General features: G+C 42.9%; 1 protein-coding gene across 4 annotated transcripts in view; it reads right to left on the bottom strand.

Annotated features, from left to right (window-relative positions):
• RPGR (retinitis pigmentosa GTPase regulator) overlaps positions 1-22,301 on the bottom strand; it is a 60,659-nt gene that overhangs the window by 5,508 nt on the left and 32,850 nt on the right. For all 4 annotated transcript variants that reach the window (XM_084201379.1, XM_084201380.1, XM_084201381.1 and 1 more), the window contains exon 13: positions 21,056-21,121. In XM_084201379.1, coding sequence (XP_084057505.1) covers positions 21,056-21,121 — 66 coding nt within the window. The remainder of the gene's footprint in view (positions 1-21,055; positions 21,122-22,301) is intronic.

Below are 22,301 nucleotides of genomic sequence, written 5' to 3'. Positions count from 1 at the left end.
TTATTTTTAGCTGAAAACTTCAATATAGTAAAAATAAAATGGCAAAGGCATTATAAAATAAATATTTAAAAGCATGATTGCTATTTTTGTAAAATGTGTAGAAAAAATAATCAATTATATCCTTCTTACTCCCTTCAATCAGATTGTCATTATTATGCCAGTATGTACTTATAACAGCATAAAATGTAATACATAAATAAGAAGCATTCTCCTTCCCATTGCAGAAGTATAAGGGCTTAAACCAAGGGCTTCCAAGGTCAACTCAAGTGAAGGCACATCACAGCCCAGAGGAGAACATTTCTGCTCCACTGCAGCCAGTGTCACAGTGGAAACTGGGGGGAGGTATCTGCACACCCTTTTGGAAGTGTGGTAAAGAGTCTGACATTGAACTCCTTCCTACAGCTGGTTCCAAATGTTGTCTCCCATTTGTTGTTAATGTTTTCCCTGTTCTCTCTTACTTCTTTGGATTTTTGCCTGTTGTCTCCCCAGCTGCTTTCATGGTCATTAGAAGGCTACTTGCTGGTGAGGAGGAAACCACAACTGAAGTTTGAACACAGGGACCTTTGGTGGAACTCCTTTGCTAAGCCCAGCTCACATATCCCAGGAATCTTGAGACATCCTTGCAGGGAACCTATGGAGACCTGCATCATTCTGGAGCCCAGCTCACAGCCAACAGCATCTAAAATCACACTGGATGAATTTATTTGAGCCATGCTCTTCATCCAAAATAAAAAAGGCAGAGGAGAGAGACACTCCTTTTACTCCAAGGAAGCCACCTGTTTAAGTGAACAGCTTCCCAGACTGACCCCATTTCCATTTACTGCAGCTTTTCACAGGTGTCTCTGGCTCTCACCTCATCTGGTACTCCTAAAATAGCAAATCTGGCACCGTAACTCTGATAGCACAGTTCTGCTACTGTTACTTCTGCTTGCCCATTTACAGGTATGGTTTAGAGATTTTACCAATGGTAGGGAATGATTTGACAATGTCATACTACAGATATACTTCTACCTTAAAGGATGAATTATCTGACCATTCAAACTTATACCTGAATGTCACCCTGGGTTTTTGAGATTTCTAGAAAAGCCTTCTGATATTGACATTCTTGTAAAGAACTTTCCCACACACTTTCCTGTAAACAACTCATAATTTACATTCTTGTGAAAAACGGACACGGTTGACGGACTGTTGGTTAAACCAGTGTCTGTGGAGAGGTGGCACTGTCATCCTCCAATCCACTGTTACCTTTGTAAAACTATAAATTATGGAGTCAGAGAATAAACGCTCTCTTTTCCTTCTCACCTGGAGAACGGTGCGTGTGTGCGTTCTTTCGTGTCCTACAGCGACATCTGGTGACCGCCGAGTGTACTGCAGCCCGGGCTGGGATAAGATACTGTGGTGAGGTTGTGTCTTCCCTTTCGGTGTTAGCTTACTGTTTTTTGGGGTGATGGCGACCTCTGTGCCTTCTAAGGAAGACTTCCTCGTTCTAGATCTATGGAAGTCTCTCCTGGAATGGAAACAGATTTCTGTTTCCTGGGATAGTCTTGTGAGGTTGTTTTTATGGGCCCGGGAACAAGGGTTTTTTTCGGTCCCTACGAAGGCGTTTTCCAGGCAGGAGTGGTCTTTCCTGGGGGATCGCCTTATGGAGGCTCTCCTCGATGATTGTACCACCGATGTGGCGCCGCTGTTAATACAGTGGAAAATATGCCAAACTGTTTGGCTCGGTTCCGGTTCTTGTAGTCCTTGTAGACTGCAGGGGTCCCCCTCTGTCTCAGACGTGGATGACGAGGAGTTTGAGTTTTTGCCTGAGGTGGCCCCCCCCCCCTCCCTGCCGCGGGACGGTGTCCTCGGGGGTGGTGGTTGCTCCCCCGGGGTGGACTGGGCTCCTGGCCAGCTGGTCTCGGGTTTGGGGGCTTCTGGGGAGTTGGCGGTCTGTCCTCGCCCCACCCCGCCCTGCGCGGGCGGCGGGGAGGGGGGCGGGACGCCCTCTCTCTATGCCTTCCCGGCTCTCGAGAGCCAAGACTCACCCCCGCCTGGATCGGGAACGGTGACGGCTCTATGCCCTAACTGCGGTGTCTCTGTGAGGTTTTCCCCGAGTGTGATGGGGACGGGCTCTCCCGCCCCCGGATCGGACCCTTCGGAGCAGGGGGAGGTTCCCCCCGTCTCTGAGCCGGCTGGGCATGCGCAGTCGGTGGAGATGGACGGGGGCGGAGTGCCAGTCGGCGCTCCGCCCGGCTCGGCCCCGCGGGGCGGGCAGGCTCCCCCTCTCCCGGCCGGGGGCGGAGTGTCAGTCAGCGCTCCGCCCGGCTCGGCCCCTCTCCCAGCAGGGGGCGGGCGGCCCGCCCCTCTCCCAGCAGGGGGCGGGACGCCGATCGGGGCTGTGCCCGGCCCCGCTCCGGGGAGCGGGCGGCCCGTCCCACTCCGCACGGTGGGGGCATTACCCACTGTGGACTCCGGTGGACCGAAATGGACGCTCATAGGCGGCCTGCCTGGTTCCCTTGTGCCACCCCCCGAGGGAAATGTCTCACAGGTTGCATCATTCTCGGCGCCCTGCCCCCCTCCCGTGCCAGGGGAGGGGGGCCCCGCGCGGGGTGCATCCTGGTCAGAGACAGAGGTGAGGGCTGTGCCGGCCCCCGTGTGCAGCGCAGCGACTCCTAGTGGGGCTGTGGCACAGCAGGGCGCTGGGGTGTTTACCTTTGGTGCAACTGCTGACACGGCTGGTGGGAGACCGGTGGGGGCCAGGAGCCGGGGTGTTTCCTCGTCGAACCTTTGGACCCTTCCTGAATGTCAGGTGACAGTTCGTCCAAGGCACCCCGAGCGTTTTTGGCGTGATACAAAAGCAAAAGCCGATGAGATGACCGAACCTGCCTCTGCACGGCATTGGCAGGGTCACCCAGTGGACCCTTTTGGCTCTGCCGGTGCTGCAGGGGGTGCGGGGATGAGAGACGTTGACTTGGCTTTCGGCCGCTCGTCCTCTCTTGTCCCTGACCGGGACACAACAGGTGCAATGGCTTTGCCAGGGGCTCCCCAGGTTTTCCCTGTGCTCAGGGGTGTTGCTCAGAACACCTATGAGCCCATTTCATATAAGCTGGAAAAGGAGCTCCGGGAGGCAGTTGCTAAGCATGGCTTGGGATCTGCAGAAGTTATGCAGACTCTTCGCAGGATTGTTTCAGATGTGTTGACACCTCATGATCTTCGTTGTGTGGCACATTCTCTCTTTGACCCTGTGCAGTTTGGTGTTTTCGAGACCAAGTGGGGCCGGTTGGCGGCTCAAGCAGTGGCACAGAACGCAACGCTGAGCCCACAGGACCCCAGGCACAGAGTTGAAGCTGATATGCTGATGGGAACAGGACGGTATGACAATGTTCAAGGGCAAGTTGGATATGATCCCCTTGTGCTGGATCAGTGCCGCACACTGGGCATGGCGGCAATTGTTCAAACTATGGAAATGGCTGCTCCAAGGCAGCCGTTTTCGACCATTGTCCAGGGGGACGATGAGCCTTTCATGACGTTTGCGGCAAGGCTGACTGCATCCATAGAGAGGCAGTTGCCTGATCCTGTGGTAAGGACTGCTACGATTGCAAACCTTGTAAGGTACAATTGCAATGAGGCTTGTAAGAAGGTCATAGCAGCCATGCCTGGTGATCCTACCGTTTGGGAGATGGCGGAGGCCTGTGCTAGAGTCGTTCCTCCGAGTCGGAAGCTGGCTGCCGTGGCTGCTGCTACGCAGCCGGTTTGGGCATCGCCACAAGGCAGGCAGCCACAGCAGGGGACTGCGCAGGCTGGGAAGAAGAAGGGGAAGAAAGCGCAGAAGGCCAAATTCCCCATGTTCTTGTGCGGTCGGTGTGGTAGGCCGAATCACATGTCCAACGTGTGTAAGGCGACGGTTCATGTTAACGGCCAGGCTTTACCGGGCTCGTTAAACCCCCAGCACAGCGCGCAGAAGGGGGGGCGCGCTCAGACACAAGTTCCTCCCCAGACCCTCGAGCCGATGGAGGTCTCCTTTGCCGGCTTGCAGCCAGCACCCGCGGATCCGCAGGCGTGGATGTCTGCACCGCAGCAACAGTTGTCTTAGAGTCTTCTGAGATACACAAGGTTCCCCTGGATGCCTTTGGTCCTTTGGGTGGGGGCATGAGTGCTCTCCTTATGGGGAGGTCTAGTGCCACCCTTCAGGGCATCATTGTTCACCTGGGGCTCATTGATGCGGATTTTACAGGGCAGATTTGTGCCATGGTTTCCACACCCACCCCCCCTGTCACGATCCCGAAGGGGACACGGATTGCTCAACTTGTACCTTTTAAGTCCTCTGTTCGCAGGACGGCTGACCAGTCACGTGGAGCTGGTGGCTTTGGATCCACTGGGCCGCCTCAAGTTCACTGGACTGCTGTTCTGACCAAGGACCGTCCTGAGATGCTGTGTACCCTGTCTGTTCCTGGCGCAACACCGTCGGAAATCCACCTCCGCGGGCTTCTTGACAGCGGTGCTGATGTCACGGTTCTCTCCCTTGCTGCATGGCCCCCGGAGTGGCCTTTGGACCCGGTGGGGACATCTGTCGCGGGCCTGGGAGGGACGGCGCAATGTTATGTGAGCCAGCGGCCGGTACTTGTCGTGAACCCGGAGGGACAGACGGCCTGGGTTAGGCCTCATGTTACTTCTACTCCTGCCAACCTTTGGGGGAGGGATGTTCTGTCTGTCTGGGGGGTGCGCATCGGGACGGATTTTTGATGGGGGCCACTGCAGTGAAGGGCGCAGGGTGTCCCACGCCTCCTATACGGTGGCTGGTGGACAAACCTATTTGGGAAAAGCAGTGGCCCCTTCCTCGAGATAAACTGGACGCCCTTCGGAATCTGGTGCAGGAGCAGTTGGACCAGGGTCATCTGGAGCCTTCCACCAGTCCCTGGAACACTCCTGTCTTTTGTATAAAAAAGAAATCTGGTAAATGGAGGTTGTTACAAGATCTCCGAAAGGTCAATGCCGTGATGGAAAGCATGGGGACGTTGCAAACAGGCATGCCGTCACCTACCATGCTTCCCGCAGACTGGCCGGTCCTTATTGTCGACCTAAAGGACTGTTTCTTTTCAATTCCTTTGCATCCTAATGACAGGCCGAAATTTGCCTTTTCGGTGCCAGCAATTAATGAGGCTGAGCCCGCACAGAGATATCAATGGACGACATTGCCTCAGGGCATGCGGAACAGCCCGGCCATATGCCAGTGGTATGTGGCTCGTGCCTTGTCTGGAGTTCGCAAGCAGTTCCCTGATGCACGTCTGTATCATTATATGGACGACATTTTGGTGGCCGCGTCCACCCAGGGTGAGCTGCTGAGGATTCAGCCTCGGCTGCTCGATGCCTTGCATGCTCATGGACTGCAGGTAGCTCCAGAGAAGGTTCAACAACAACCACCTTGGAAGTACCTGGGGGTCAAGATTCTGGAACGAACGATCTGTCACCAGGAGGTACAATTTGTGCATTCCGTGAAGACGCTGAATGATGCTCAGAAACTAGTAGGCGTCATCACTTGGTTGCGTCCGTACTTGGGACTGACCGATGCACAGCTGTCTCCTCTGTACGATTTGTTGAAGGGAGACTCTGATCTAAAGTCACCTCGCACATTGACCCCTGAGGCGCATAAGGCGTTGGAGGTGGTTCAGCAGGCTGTTTCGGCTTGCCAGGTCTATCGCATTGATCCCTCCGTTGATATCACTGTGTTTGTCACCACTCCAGATTCGTACCCCACAGGCATTATTGGCCAATGGAGTGACGAATGGTCTGATCCCTTGCACGTTCTGGAATGGGTTTTCCTGCCCCATCAGCCGCGGAAGACGGCAACTGCGTTGTTTGAGCTGATTGCTCATTTGATACTCAAATGCCGGCAACGGTGTTTGCAATTGATGGGTGCGGATCCTGCAAAGATCATACTCCCGGTGTCACGGGAGGATTTTGACTGGAGCTTTGCAAACAGTGTGTCCCTGCAGAGTGCTCTGGAAAATTTTTCAGGGCAGATTTCTTATCATCTGCCCAGCCATAGGCTACTGCATATGGCAAAATGCACACAGATCTCTTTGCGGCCTAAACATAGCCAGGACCCCGTGCAAGGACCCACCGTCTTCACTGACGGTTCAGGAAGGACAGGAAAGGCCATCGTTACCTGGAGGGACGGATCTGAGTGGCAGGTGTTGGTAGGCCATGAGGAAGGGTCAGCCCAATTGGTTGAACTGAGGGCTGCTGTCATGGCATTTGAGAAATTTTCCCAGGAACCTTTCAACTTGGTCACGGATTCCGCCTATGTGGCAGATATTGCACAACGGCTGGGTCATTCGGTTTTGAAGGAGGTCAGTAATCCTGCCTTGTTTCATTTACTGAAGACCCTGTGGTGTGCCATTCAGGCTCGGGTTCATCCATTCTATGTTCTGCATGTGAGGAGTCACACCAATTTGCCAGGCTTTATAGTGGAAGGTAACGCGAGGGCTGACAAGTTGGCTAACCCGGCGTGGGTAGCGCCTCAGCCTGACACACTCGCGCAGGCCAAGGCATCGCATGGGTTTTTCCACCAAAACGCACATACTCTGCAGAAGCAGTTTCACCTGACGCCGACGGAGGCTCGTGACATTGTTGAGTCATGTGATGACTGCCATGCACTTGCTCCGCCTTTGCCAGCAGGGGTAAACCCCAGAGGCCTTAGGGCCTTGGAGCTGTGGCAGACTGATGTCACCCAGATTGCCGAGTTTGGCCGGCTCAAGTATGTGCATGTCACGGTGGACACGTTCTCCTCTGCGATGTGGGCTTCAGCTCACACTGGGGAGAAGGCCCGTGATGTCCTTGCCCACTGGAGGCAGGCCTTTGCTGTTCTGGGCATACCTTCTGCTGTGAAAACCGACAATGGTCCTGCTTATGCATCACAAAAGGTGCGGCAGTTCCTGCAATTGTGGGGGGTCTCGCATAGGTTTGGTATCCCACATTCTCCAACTGGTCAAGCTATTGTAGAACGCGCTCATGGTACTCTGAAGCAGGTTCTACAAAAACAAAAACGGGGAATGCAGGGTGAAACCCCGCACAGTCGGTTGGCAAAAGCTTTGTGCACAATCAATCATCTCACAGTGCCGCAGAACTCAAATAATCCTGTCATTTTGAATCACCATCTCTCGTTGCAGGCTGCGGACGAGGCACATCAGCCTCGGGCGAAGGTTCGGGTGCGGAATTTAGTCACCAAACAGTGGGAAGGTCCCTATGACCTGATCGCTTCGGGGCGCGGGTATGCTTGTGTATCCACAGATACTGGGGTACGCTGGGTACCTTCAAAATGTGTTCGCCCTGACCTACGACCGCAGAGACAGAATCCAGCCAATGAACAAGATGGAAACCGTGACCAACCTGAAAGGCAGCAAGCGGGTGAATCATTGAGTGATGACTCTGATGCAGATGATGAGAGCGGTCACTCCGATGATTCCTCCGCAAGCGAACACTGAGCATTGTTCATTTTTCTTTTCTTTTTTTTCTTTTAAACAAAAAAGGGTGAGATGTCACCCTGGGTTTTTGAGATTTCTAGAAAAGCCTTCTGATATTGACATTCTTGTAAAGAACTTTCCCACACACTTTCCTGTAAACAACTCATAATTTACATTCTTGTGAAAAACGGACACGGTTGACGGACTGTTGGTTAAACCAGTGTCTGTGGAGAGGTGGCACTGTCATCCTCCAATCCACTGTTACCTTTGTAAAACTATAAATTATGGAGTCAGAGAATAAACGCTCTCTTTTCCTTCTCACCTGGAGAACGGTGCGTGTGTGCGTTCTTTCGTGTCCTACAGCGACACCTGAAGAATTTAATAATCTAAGAATCAAGGCTACTAATTAAAGTGCATATATATGTATACATATGTATATGTTATATGCAAAAAATATATATCCCTATAATCTCTTCATTATTCTCTTTCATCATGCTTTAGGGGGTTTATTTTTTTATTTCACTCTAAATTCCTTTTTCATAGAAAGGTAATGCTGAAAGAATACCTTCAATATCTTTAAAGTTGAGACAGAGAGAAGCTGTCTGGGCCAAGGTCATGCACAGAAAGTCAAAAGTAGTAGAGAGCATACCAGTGAAATATTTCAAACTGATTTCATTTAGGCTTGAGGTTCCAGTTTTTTCAAGGACAAAACTGTGGTTGTTACTATGAAATGTTTAAACATTTTGTACCTATAGTATAATAAATCAGTACAGCAGAACAGCAATCTAGAAAATATAACCTTGCAGATTTAACACAATACACATATTTTTGTAGAGCTGTCTTTGCTGATTTATTTTCATGCATTTATTCTGGTTTTCCTGTAAATCCAGACCTTCATAACTAGACATCCTTAAACATAAATATGCTGTTTCCAAGCTTATGGGGACAAATGATTTTACTTGCACTGGTTTGGGCAAAAGAATTGCTTTAGTTAGGGTATAACTCAGGGTGTATAGCTGTCTTCTGCTAAAATAGCTGCAGCTGGCTTTTCTTTGGGCAGATTAATATGGAATAAAGACATTTCTTTTCAGAATGTTCTATAAAAATGTGGTCCTATGTCCACAGGAGAGAGGGAAAAAAACTTCACTCTGTCCGTACTGTTGTCTCACCTGGTGCCATGCTCTGGCTAAAAGTCTCACTGAAGACTGAGACACATCTCATGGTAGATCTTGCTCAAACAACAGCTGCCAACTAGGTTTCTCTGTATTTCTGTAATTGTTTCACTGTGGACCCCTCCTGCTTAGTTTATGGAAACAACTCTGGCAGATGGGCTGCTCATAATTAGCATTTCAGAAGGGAAGGCTTATGGTATCTTTCCACATCTTCTCAAGAAGTCAAAATAATGTTTGCCATGATTCTTTTATATTTTTAGAGAAGAAAATCTCAAAATCTCCCCCTGATGGGACAAATTTAGTTGCAGATTTTTTAAAAATCTGGTGAAAACTCCGTGATGAAGAGAAAGTTGTAATTACTGTGTGTACCACTTGAAGTGGAGAGTTCTAGGAAGCTCGGGTTTACAGAGATGTTTCTGTTTCCAGTTGCCTTGGAAACTGTTAAAAATCCACAGAGAAGGTTATTAAAGAGAGTTGAGAATGAGGTAGGTAGCTACATGTCTGTTGCTGTGTCGTGTTCTGCCAAGCAGCCATAAACCAGCAATTACTTAGCAGAGTTTTTAATCATTTAAGGAACAGGTTTCTCCATTACCAGCCCAGCTCATTAGCTTGACATGCCCAAAAGCAATCTCATGGCCCTTTTACATGTCTACAGGGTAAATCAATGTATAAATACCTAACAGGATTCTCCCTCTGAAGCAGAAGACTCTGAGTAGGTGGGTGTTAGGTCCAAGGAGGTTGGGCATAATGCTTCATATTGGCCTGAACTTTCTGGAGCACTAGTAAAGACAAATACAGAACACATTCTACAGACTATCTTCTTGCTTTGATGCAGGATTGAAAAGGAATAGGTAAAGGAATCAAATCCTATGCTAGCTGTCATTCTGCTCTCCAAAAACCTAGTGCACATCACTCCTGAGCTGTCCATCTTGAGAAAACGCACTGGGTTAACATTTTACTAAAACAGCACTGAAAGTAACACCAACCCTGATCTTATGTACAGATGAGTGAAAAAAAACCAAAACCAAACAGCTCAATTTACCATCTGTGGGTTGGAGGTACATGGATGGGTAGACATGTAAAATTTTCTTGATACTGATCAGGGTGTCAAGGCATCTGATGTGAAGTGACTGGAAATACTGCCTGACAAAACTGATGGAAAAGCTAAGATTCATACTGTGTTGTTTCTTACTAAACAGTTCCAGAGACAGCTTAACACCTTAAAGTCCACACAGTGTTAGCCACTTGTCATCAGGTATTTGAATTGGCTTTCATTTTGTAGCTATTAATATAGAGGAGTTATTAGCTCAGCTACTCTAAGCCTTAGAGAAATATCCCTTACTTTAATGATTATTAAAGAAAGCTGTCCAGTTTAAAGACTGACAAAATTCAAAGACATGAGTACTCAAACAGAGATTTAGCAGCTTATCCTTCCACTTACAAGCAGTAAGGAGCCAAACTAAGCTTTCCTTATATATTGTCACAGAGACAAACAGAAAAGTTCAGCTAAATACACTTAGAAGAATTTCCTGCAAAAAGCTGAGCTTGCCACCATAACTTGTCTAAAGCTAACACCTAGGTTTCTACTAGGTTATATTGGTTTCCCAATTAAATAATTTTATATTAAGAGCACTTAACATGGATTACCTGATACTTATAACACTCCCTTTAATGCTGCTGTTGTATGAGTGTCCTGGAAAATGAAGGCAATGCTGCACTTGTAATTTCAGGCACACTGTGCAGTGAAACCATTGGAAACCAGTTTATGTCAGATGGGAGTTTCCACTGTTAAATGTCAAAAACTGAACTATAAAGATAGTTATGCCTTAAATATGATGGAAGAAAACATATTGAAGTAGCAGTTGCCCTGTAGTGATACGCTGATTACCCTGGTCCTGTGGTGACTAATTGCCACAACAGTGCCCTCCAACAGGATGGCATCACCCTGGGATAAAATAGTGAATACACAGCTGAAAATAATGTTGGTGGAGATTGACTGAACAGTTTCATGTTCCATTAAGTTTTTTCAGCCCATACTTTGCTACCCAACATATTTTATTTACTAAAAGCTGAACACAACAACCTACAGGTCTCCCCAGACCTGTGCACTTCTGTCACAGGCTGGCAGTGCACATACTTTGCATTAGGAGGATTAATGAGATTACATTCATTAACCAAGGCTTTAGGTGTCATCCTGAGACTGAACACTGGCATAGATTACACAGAGTAGCCAGTAATTTTTGAGGGTACTCTCTTAAAGATTATTTCAGTTGGCTTTGGTGTTATTATTCTGTGGTTTGCCAGCTTGCTGCTGTAGGTGTACCTGGAGAAAGATGTATCTCTGCATTCTTCTGTGAATAAAAATAACTACTTAACAATGTACAAAATTCTAATTTAAAACTACATTCTGAAGAAGTATTTGTACTTTGAGTTTTTCACTAGACATTTAAATAGAGTTATCTGAAGTTTTATGTTCCCAGCAACTCAAAAGATATTTTTTGTTTATTCCCCAAGATAAATCAACATCTGAAATAGCTCAGATGTACCACAACTTTCACATACAAAAGAGTTACCTTCTCATAAAAGTTTTCTTTCTTTGGGCAACAAACAGAAAATATAAATTTCCAAGCAAAAAGGGAAAAAAAAACTTCTGTAGAACTAGAAAGAATTTTTAAGGTGTTTTGTGAAAACCATAAAACAAGTTAGAGACTGTTTACATCAAGTATAATCTCTTATGAAGTATTTTACATAGTAACATAAATACCCTCTAATATTCAGTCACTCAGAAATAGCACACCAAAATAACTCCTGGGTACTTGAGCAAAACAGGAGAAATATAATGAGCAACTCCAGAATATCTTGGTGTTATCTGAAAAAACTTACTGTGTCTCTGGAAGATATTATGCAGTAAAAAATGAATTCTTAATGCTAACAGACACAGAGAAAAAAAACTACTTGGGAATATTGGCCCACACTTGGATGCAGATTGTGCATATTTTCCAAATCCTTATAGAAAAAATTGTAGTGTCTGGAGTTTGTCATGCAGCTCCCACATATTGCAAGTGAATGAGGACAGTCCCTACTTCTGCTTTTATTGTGCACACAGCTTAGGTACTGCATGTCTCTCCCAAATCCTGTACTTTTCATTAAAATCCTGCCATAATCATGCTGGTTTTTATTCAGTGCTTTGATAAAAATACTGGTAAAGGCAAATTTTTGCCAAAGCACCATAGCAGGCAGGAAGGCTTTTAGACATTCTCTGACTTTGTATATTCATCAGAGCTGGTCCATGAGCCACTGCTAAAACCTCCACAGACTGCAAGACTGGGTCCCAGGGAAGAGCCCCCACTTCAAAAGTATCTGATATAAATTGGTAACTTTTGCACAACCATCACTAATCTTTAAGCCCATTCTCATTTTATAGATTTTTCAAGGCACACCCAGCTCAGTAATGCAAGTGCCACCAGCTTCCCCATGGAATTGCTCTCCACATCCTGCTAGCACTTGTGGCAGCTCTCCCTCAGCCACTGCAAGGCTGGCTTTAAAGCACAGCTTGGCTCCTTTGTGTACCCTTGATACAGGACACGTTCAGGTTTGCTTTGTTCTTTTTCTCCACACAGATGATAATGAAGTGCCTTCTAAAAGAGGTTAAATTTTGCAGCAGTTCTGCTGCTGTGTTTCTAATTATGAAAGTAGTTTTGTGCCTTGGATAGATGCTGGATGGAATGGAAGTGAAGTATTTTACTCTTTCTGTAAGAAAGCCAGGCCCTGCCAGGCTGGCACACAAGCTCCTTTTAGGTTGGTATTTATTGTTCATTTCCCAGTCAAACAGCACAGGCTCTTGTGCATCTTGACTTGCACTAACAACAGTGCACAGGGGGGTTGAAATCTTACTCTTCCATACTAGTGTGATCTATATCCTTACAAAAGAGGTGCAGATAAAGGCTTTGTTTAACATAAAATACTTAGAGCCACCTTTGTTTCTCTCTCTCACACTCTCCATATGACAGCACAAATACTTTAAACTTCACACAAACCACAAATGAGGCTCTGTGTGAAAGGTGTGCCAGTCATGACAAATTATGAGGCTCTAAATCCATTGAACCTGGGATACTCCAGCAGACAGCCCTACAACCCACCACAGACCAAAAGAGTCATTTCTGATTTTCAATGCTGAAGAAATAAGAAAACCAGAATGGTAAATATTTTTACACCAGACATTTTAGGGCCCTGGTAAGACCTATTTTCATAACTAAGCATGGGGTTTGAGATAACAGTATTAATATTTGGTTAAATTATTATAGCATAGGTTGACAAGCAGAAAAGCAACAAGCACTATCATAAATCCTTAAAAAAACAGAGCGATTAAGTGTACTTGCTTCTTCTTTTGGCAATAGAAAAATAAAACCTCTGTCGCTGTCTGCAATGCAATTTTCTGATGCCAAAGCTGTCTCTCCCAAATCCTTTCAATATCCTTTCAACCCTCTCCTGTCTCCATTAAAACATAGATAAGTGTATAAGAATGCTACAGCTCAGTGAGTGACTTTGGATCCCAAACACGGTCAGAACTTTACTGAGCACAATACCATGGGTTTGCCATTTCTGCAAGTAAAGAGTTTACTAAGTTGCTCATAGAATGCCACAGTACTAAACACTGTCACTTCCAGAATTAGATGAAAAATTACCCTTTCACATTTACTTTGCCCTTTTTTGGCCTTTTTACAGATCCTTAATGTTATATGAGAGATCTAAAAGGTAGTGCCATCTTGGGAGAAAATAAGCTAAAATTTATATTAAAAGATGACTAAAGGTAAGAAAAACTAGGAGGGCAAAAAACCTAAGAGCAATGAAAATAAAAACTGGATGTCCTTTCAGCATAATTCTGAAAGGCCCTGTTCTAAAGAATATCCATGTGGTCATCCAGATAAGAAACTAGAACAGAAAATAATGAGTGAAACCCAGACATTTTTTGCAGCTTGGAGAAGGACATTTTTGTTATTCAGCATCAATTATGCAAAGAGATCTACTATCTGAATAAATGGTTTGATATGTTCTGCTATAATGGAAAAACTTATCTGCTGAAATTTTGCAGGCACAAGAGAAGAGCTGTGCTACAGAATATTCCAAGGTCACCCAGAACATCCCCCACCTCTAAGCAGAGCTGTGAGGCAGCAACAGACCTGCCCCCCACCCTCTGAAAGTGCCAGAGGTGCTTGTATTGCATACCCACTGTAAAAGGCAGCATCTGTAATTCTGTGAATGTCTGTGAGACTGTGCAGGGGATTAAAACCTCTGAGATGAGCTGCAGGGGATGCCTAGAAATTTCCACGTGCTTATTAACATCTTGAGGATGTCCAGTATTGCTGTCAACTGTTGTGTTGCTGCTCTTGAATTAGACATGTAGGTGGTTGATTGCTGGTTAACTGTAATTAATAAATCAATAAACCACTTCTTCTTGACTTAAACCACAGAATTGAACACTTTTTCCATGTGATGGTCATTAGGGAATAAATAATGAAGAGGGAATAAGTGCTCTTTTTTCTAGTACAAGAATACAAAGACATCAAATGATGCAAATAAAAAAGAAGAGTTACTTCTCCAGACAATGTGTAAATAAATCTAAGAATTATTTTCCAAAACATGCTACACAGGTTAAAAATTGATTGAAAGAAATTAATGTGAAGAAAATGGATGTTAAATGTAATACATGTATCTGCTAAACTACAAATTATTGAAACTGCTGAATATATTCATTATACTGAATGATTACGGGGGCAAAGTAAAACTACATGTTTGTGCTACTCTAATATTCTAGGTTTTTTTTTTTTCCAGGCACTCACCAGCATCCACTGGTAGAAAAAAGATGGATAGATCTTTGGTCTGGGAAATTGTCTATTGTTTTCTCTCTCTAATGCAGGATTTCTTTTCTCTATTAAAAACTAACTCAGGACTATTTCTGTCATGTTTCTTCAGTACTGCATATAAATCTCCTTGTATGCCATAATAAATATGAAGGATATACTGAATTTTCACAAAACCACAAGTAGCAAACTTCATAAACCAGAATGATCAAACTAAATAAAATTCCACTCATTATGCTAGTGGAGTTCCAAAGTCCCCTCAAAGCCCAGAAATGCTGGCACAGAGCGCAATTTATGTAACGAGTCTGTGGAAAACCCTTAGAAGTGCTGGAGTAAAGCTCTGCTTTTCCCCCACCACAGGAATGATCCACAAAACTACATAAAATCAGTTCTCAAATCAATACATTTTAATCTAGACAAAACAAAGAAGAAGAGATGCCCATAAGCTGCCTTCCTTCACTCTCTTGGAAAGCTTTCTGTGTTAAGAGAGCTTTCATATGTTAAGAGAGCAACAACAAATAATCCCCATTTTCCTAAGAATTTACATTAAATGGTGCAACCAAACAGTAAATGAAGGGCTATTCCTATGTAGAATTGGAAATCACTTGCTTTAAAATTCTCTCTTTTTTTTTTTCTCTCTCTCTAGGAAATACTTTTCACTAGAAATAACAGCATTGCTTTGTTTTTCACAGCCCAGTTTTCTTCCAACGATGAATTCTAGAACCACAAAGTAGATGTCATATCCAAGAAATGCAGGTTTAGGCCTATAAAAATACTTTTCAATACTACTAAACTTTCTAAGTTTAATCACAGTAACATCCTAATCTTTCTAAGAAAGATAAAATAACACATCACAGCTCACTTAGTTTCAAAGGGAAGAGTTTTCAGAGGAGTTCAGTGATAGCACAGCACACTGGCAAAATATCCAATGACTCCATTGTTAGAGAGAGCTTGGGAAGGGCATTAAACTGATAAAATATTCTCTAACAGAGTAAGAGAATACTTACCCTGCTCCAAAGACACATGCTGATGTCAAGACAATGTGCTCCAGAGAATTCCAAAGTTTGAAACAAATTTTACAGGGACAAAATACAGCCACTGGGGTAACTTTTTGCTGTAGTTAGGCACAGCATGTGACTGAAGTGATCTTACCTTCAAGTGCAGCCTATAGAAGGGGTGAGCAAGGCAAGAAGGTTGGACCTAGACTAGGATTTACTAGGAAACTACTGATCTACTACAGGCTTTGTAGAAAATAAATTCTGGAGACATCGTGTCAAAGATTGTTTAATGCCAGCATCTTAAAAAACAATATTAAAATGTTTCATAATATCAACATAAGTATTGATTCCATTCATGTTTTTATTGAATGACATTTACTCATTTTGATTCCTTTCTTCTTCTCTCCTCATTTTCAAGTAGGGCTTAAACAACTATTTTTCTAGAGAATGTCAATATTCAGATCTGTTTGCAAAAATTTCCCAGACCACCCATTGGCATAATATTCAAGTAACAATGCTGCATGATTAGTCCCTGTCTCTTCATTTGCCAGTTCAGTCCCTAAGGGTTGAAAGAGTGATGCATTATCTTACAAAAATAATTTGCAAAATTTGTTTGTGTATTTTAAGGAAATTCTAAAATTATTAACTTCATCTTTAAAAAAAAAAAAAATCAGACTTTCTTACCACTTCCTTTACTATTCCATCTGGATGGTTGGTTTGCCTCTTTTTGGAGATTACAGATAGGGTTTTTTAAAACCATAAATATTCTCTAATGAAGAGAAGCTTTGGCTCTGATCCTGGAAACATATATGTATTTCACACAGCAAGAACATATATTCCCCCTCCTGAAGTACCTCAGAGTTAGAGGACTAATGTAATGTAGTCTTTTGTAGGCAGATATAGGATCTTTTGTGTAATCCACAGCATAAACAACCAAAAAAAATGTTTTAGAGGTGTGTATTTCAAATTCTTAGTTCTCTCCAATCACCAAGTATGATATTCAAAAATTATCCCTAACTCTAATGTAAACTAGGCCAGATTCTGAAATCTGTGTGTGTCTTTTTGCACAGAGTTATGTGCTGACACCTAAATAAGAAGTCAGCCTTAAGGCCCTTGGAAAGTCCCAGGCCATCACTTACCCAGGCCTGCATTTCCATTTACCTCCCATCCCCTGACACACATAAATTTGGCAACTTGTCCTTTCTTTAATTTAGGTACTTGAACATTTTACCAATGTATGAACAGAATAAAAGTAGGGGGAATAAATTATGGAGCAATGTGGAAGAGGTCTTACAGCCACTTCTGGGAGCCAGAGAGAAATTTGATAAGAGGATCCATGTTTGACCCTGAAAGAATTTTCTACCAAGGCTATTGACATAGCAAATGAGGAAGAAAGAAGGATAAATAAGTGAAACTATAATGAGTGAAACTTGCAACTGCCTATTCTAATAAGCCCTTTCTTTGTCTCTCATGACCAGTGAGTAAAGTGTAAACTTATGAGATTTGTAAGAATGTGTAAAAAGCATGCATGCTTTAATAAAAACAGGTTTGATGCCTTCTTAAAATGGAGTGTGTTGCTTTGCATTGTCACTCAATTATGACAGAGTGATACCAAAATTTTAAAGTTATCTTTGCTAATTTACTGAAACTCCTTTCATGTAAGGCACATTATCAAGTAAACTGCCCTGCAACTAAAATTGGTGTGTTGCTGATTCAAAGGCAAAGATTACACTGTTACAATGTATAATTGATTTGTCACCATGACATTACACTTTGATTAAGAGGCAAACACAGTTTTACCTCCTCAGCAATTAATGTTTCATATATCAAACATGATAATCATGGTTGTGAAAATGATTGTAACAATAAAGTATGATTTCTCTCATAAAAGTATCCTAAATTTAAACATTTTCTTCAGTCTTTTTCAAGAAATTGGCACTTAAATTACATGCATAATAGTTTGCTCATGAAAAGTTTCTTTCAAGTAATAAAAATCAGTCTGTTTCCTGAATAGGCTTAAAATTCATCTGCAGCAGTCTATGCTACTTTAGTGTTAAATAATGAGGTAGCACATTGTTCCAAAATTGTTCTGGATTATGTAAACCATTCGCTACATGATGTTTGGATTTCACGTTTTGTTTAGAGCTGTTCGGTAAAGCAGCCCTTTCTGTCTTTTCTGGTTTCCTGGGTTTGCTTTTCTTTTCTGGAAGTTTACTACTATAATTTTTCCTTTTATCTTTTGCTTTTTCCTCTTCTTCTTCCTCCTCATCCTCATCTTCTCCTTCATACTCTTCTTCCTCCTCTCCTAAATTCCCTTCCTCCTCATCTCCTTCTTCCCCCTCTTCCTCTTCACCTTCTCCCTCCTCTTCCTCTTGCCCTTCTTCCTCCTCAGCCTCTTCCCCTTTTTCTTCTTCCTCCTCTTCTTCTTCCTCCTCACCCTCTTCCCCTTCTTCCTCTTCTTCTTCTTCCTCTTCACCCTCTTCCTCTTTTTCCTCTTCCTCTTCCCCCTCTTCCTCTTTTTCCTCTTCCTCCTCATCCTCTTCCTCTTTTTCCTCTTCCTCCTCTTCCCCTTTTTCCTCTTCCTCCTCACCCTCTTCCTCTTTTTCCTCTTCCTCTTCTTCCCCTTTTCCTTCATCTTCTTCTTCTCCCTCTTCCTGTCCTGCCTCTCCCCCCTCCTCTACCTCTTCTTCTTCCTCTCCTGTTTCCTCATCTCCCCCTTCTTCCACTCCTTCTTCTTCCTCCTCATCTTCCTCTTCTTCTTCTTCCACTCCCTCTTTTCCCTCATCTTCTCCAACACTCTCTTCTTCCTCTCCTACTCCCTCATCTTCTTCCACTCCTTCTCCCTCTTCTTTATCTTCCCTTTTCTCTTCATTTTCCCCCTCCTCTTCCTTTTCATCTTCTTCCCCCTTGTCCCCTTCTGCTTCTGCCCCTGTTCCTTCCTCTTTCTCATCTCCTCTTTCCTCTTCCATTTCATCCTCTCCATCTTTTCCTTCTTCCACTCCATCCTCACCCACTTCCTTAGTTTTTGTACTTGCATCTTTCTCAATCTGCTCTTCTTCAGATACCTCTTCTTCCCTTCCTGCCAATGATTCTCCCAACTCCTCCTCTCCACCCTCTTTGTCTTTTTCATTTTCCTGCTCTTTTTCTTCATCTTCCTTCTCATCTTCTCCTTCCTCTTCTGCCTCTACCTCTTTTTCTTCCTCTTCTTCTGTATCTTCTCCTCCTTCCTCACTCTCATCTCTTCCCTCACTTTTAACCTGCTCTTTTTCTTTTTCAGTGCCTTCCTCTTTCTCATACTTCTCCTCCATATCCTCCTTTTCTCCCTCACTCCCCATTTCTTCTTCCTCCACCAACCTGCCTTGCTCATCTCTTTGCTCTTTGCCATCTTGCTGACTGACCTCCTCAGCCTCCTCTGCACCCTCATTCCCACTGTCTCTTTCAGCCTGTGATTCTTCCTGTTCATTTTCTTCCTCATTATCTTTTCCCTCTTCATCTTTTTCTACTGAAACTTCATCTCTGTCTTTTTTAACCTCACTCTCTTCCTCCTCCCCTAGTTTACCTTCACTGTCAATTGCTTCATCCAGTTTTTCTTTTTCACTTTCACCCTTTTCATTGCTTTCATTCTCCTGCTCCTGATCAGATTCCTTCTCATTCTTAATTTCTAATACCCTATCTTCATCAGGTTTAGAATCAGAGCTTGTTTCTTCCTCATTCAGGCTTTTTAAATCAGTCTGTTCTACATGTTCTTTCTCATTGTTTGTAGTTTGCATCTCCTCAATCTCACTGTCTTTTTCTAAGTCCAGATGTGTCACTGTCCTCCTTGCCCTCTGCACAAGCCTGTGTTCATAGAATGCCTCTTCCTTAAGTATATATTTTTGGAGATCATTAGTACTTTCCTCAGTTGATGATGATGATGAAGTTACAGATACTTGTTTCAAAAACTGATGCTTTTTTTTAAGCTCCTTCTGTTCTGCACTACTTTCTTCTACTGTGACATTTATTCTTTCACACTTGTCAGATTTTTCAACACCATCCTTTAGTTTGTTTTGACTATCTGCTGTTTTTTGACTCCCTTGCTTTTTAACAGGACTATATTCTTGTACAGTTAATGAATCAGCCTGGGGCTGATCCCTGGGAGCAGAAGGAAGTACCTCTATTTTAAGGGATTGCTTAGGTTTAACAGCTTTTGGCTTTTTATTGGAAGAATTTATTTTTTCAGTCAGAATTTGATTTTCAGTGGGAAGATTATATGTTGCATCCTCTCTGAAAAACTCAGGATTTTCCACACACTCTTTTTCCCTTTTCACTAACATGCTTTTGTCCTCAGTAATTTCCTGAGCACCACTTTTCAAAGTACTATCACTTTGTGCATGCTCAGATTTACCTTTCTTTACACTTTTTCTGGCCACAGGCTTCCCTAAAAATGCACTACCCTTTTCTAAATCTTGTCCAGTTGACTCTGAAAGTGAAGACTGCTTTTGTAAAGAGCCAGGCTCTAATTTTGAGCCCTCCTTTGTGAAATCAGAATCCTTGTTTTTCAGCCCACCCTTACCATCTCTTTTCAGTTTCACATTTTTATTGTTCTTCTATTCCACATGAGAAGCAGAAAATTAAAGAGAAAGAAAAAAAGCATTAAAGACAAATGGCAGCGAAAGAAAAAGGTTACAAAAGCATCAGAACAAAAAGAGAAACAATTTGTGAGAGGGGATTAAAAGACAGCATAAAAGGTAGAGTATTTCACATGAAATGAATTTGCAAGTGCACATATTAGAAGAATGTAAGATCCTGGTAATGATCAGTGAAGTGCTACACCTTTCTCACTACCCAAGGAAATGCAGTAGGAATTGTGCAGCCAGTGCCACATCCCATAAACCAGAGCAGGGGCAATGCATGAGGCTGTGCAAGCAGAAGGAAATTCATACAGTTCTCTTACACCTTCCTCCTTTGTAAATCTCCTGATGCACTCACTGTTTATGCTCTTTCTAAGAAGTTTGAAAATCTGTTGTCTTTCTGCTTCAAATTTTACACTTATTTAACAAATTATGGATTTAAAAATCTAAAATAAAATTTCAATTAAATATAGCAAAGTGCTGAAAAGCTGGGATCACTTTAGGAGTGAAATAGAAAGTACTACAAAGTACTTCAATTTCATAATTAAGACAGTATTCTTGCTCCTCTAAATATACTTCATGGTGAATATCTGTAAACAAAATCTGTATTTACACTGTGTCCCAAAATATTTTCTAAGCAACAAACCAGCAGGAATTTATGTTATCACATAAAGTTACAAGGTGTATATAATAGCCTCTTGCTTCTTAAATTGGTGAAATATTACACACTCATCTCAAACTGCACTGGACACGTGGAGTTCTAGGTGCCTGACCTAATTCTCTCTGCCTTCATGCAGCTTCTTTGAATTTTAGGTCATGCATATTCAGAAAATTAGCAAAAGGAGGTCTATAAAATTTGCCCAACTTTTTAAAAACTCAAAGCAAAATAATGAAGTACTAGGATAATACAAGAATTGCAGATTTTTTAAACATCAGTATCAATATAAAATATGCAATTATTTACAGTACCTTCTGTTTTTGGAGTGGTGATAATTTTAAGGACCAGTCACCAGGATTCAACTTCATTGCATGTGTCTGCAAAAAAAATAAGATCTCTATTAAAAAAAATAAATATATTTAATACAGAAAGTAGCATCAAAGCCCAGTTTTACTAAACAGAGCTAGTTTATGAACATTTCAATATTATTGCACAGTCAGGGTGAGACAAACCTGTATGATCATTCAGCTCACCTGTTTCACTTCCACTCCAACATTTTCTGCTTATAAAGAGTGTGGTGAACAAATGTCAACTCCTAAACTGTCTGTAGAGACTGAGCACAACCCTGACCTTTCTTAGAGCCCACAGGCATGTTTGAGATCCACCTTCCCTGTGAGGTTACAAATAGAACCTTACTCCATTATCATCACAAACCTAAATCAACACCCAGTTTGGCACCACAGCCTTGAAAGAATGTCTTCAAAGAAATGTTGCACAGAAGAATTTTTCCTTGGAATCTAATGCCTTTGTCTCTTCCACATAAAGCAAGAAACCAAAAGGCAACATAAAATACTACTAAGTGGGAATATATAATGAAATTTTGCTCATCTCTTGCCACATATTCCAAATGACAATATAATAATATTGTCTGCTGTTGATTGTTAACTGCTCATGGTTTAACTATATTCTTTTTCAACACAGTGATCATGGACAGTTCTGGTTTCAGACTCCCAATAATTTGTATCATCAATATAACATTAAAGGTTTTTCCTCCTCTTGTCACATGTGTCAATAAGATGTATGTTGCCACAGCCTAGAAAAATTGAAAAAACTATGCTGTAGCAGATTGTTTTCTTACAGATCCAAAAAGAGCAACCATTTATCTTGTATTTTGACATGTTTGCCTGATAGGCTTTTTTTCAAATTTATGTTGAAATTTTTTTAAATGTTTTAAAATTGATTCAGGACAGGTATAAAACTAAAAAGGAGAAGGAAGTCTAGCACATAAACTGTGCAATATGCAAATAATGCTTCAGTAAATTAATGGAGGCCATGCTGTGCATTGGATCTGATCACATTTTTTTCTTGTAAATCAAAATGAAGTTTTATAATGTTAAATAAATGGCATGGACAAACAGACTGTTAAATTACTAAGTATTTTTAAATGCAAACAAATAATAACTCCTGTAGATGTTCAATCCCTCCAGCATAACTGTGGCTGCATTAAGGCTAGGACATGTCCCTTCTGCTGAGAGAACAAAATGTTTAGGAAAGTTG

The sequence above is a fragment of the Fringilla coelebs genome (assembly GCF_963513975.1).
Source record: "Fringilla coelebs genome assembly, chromosome: 2".
In the NCBI taxonomy this organism is placed as follows: Eukaryota; Metazoa; Chordata; class Aves; order Passeriformes; family Fringillidae; genus Fringilla; species Fringilla coelebs.
The sequence above is the reverse complement of the archived record's forward strand: the minus strand, read 5'-3'. Positions and strand labels throughout refer to the sequence as shown.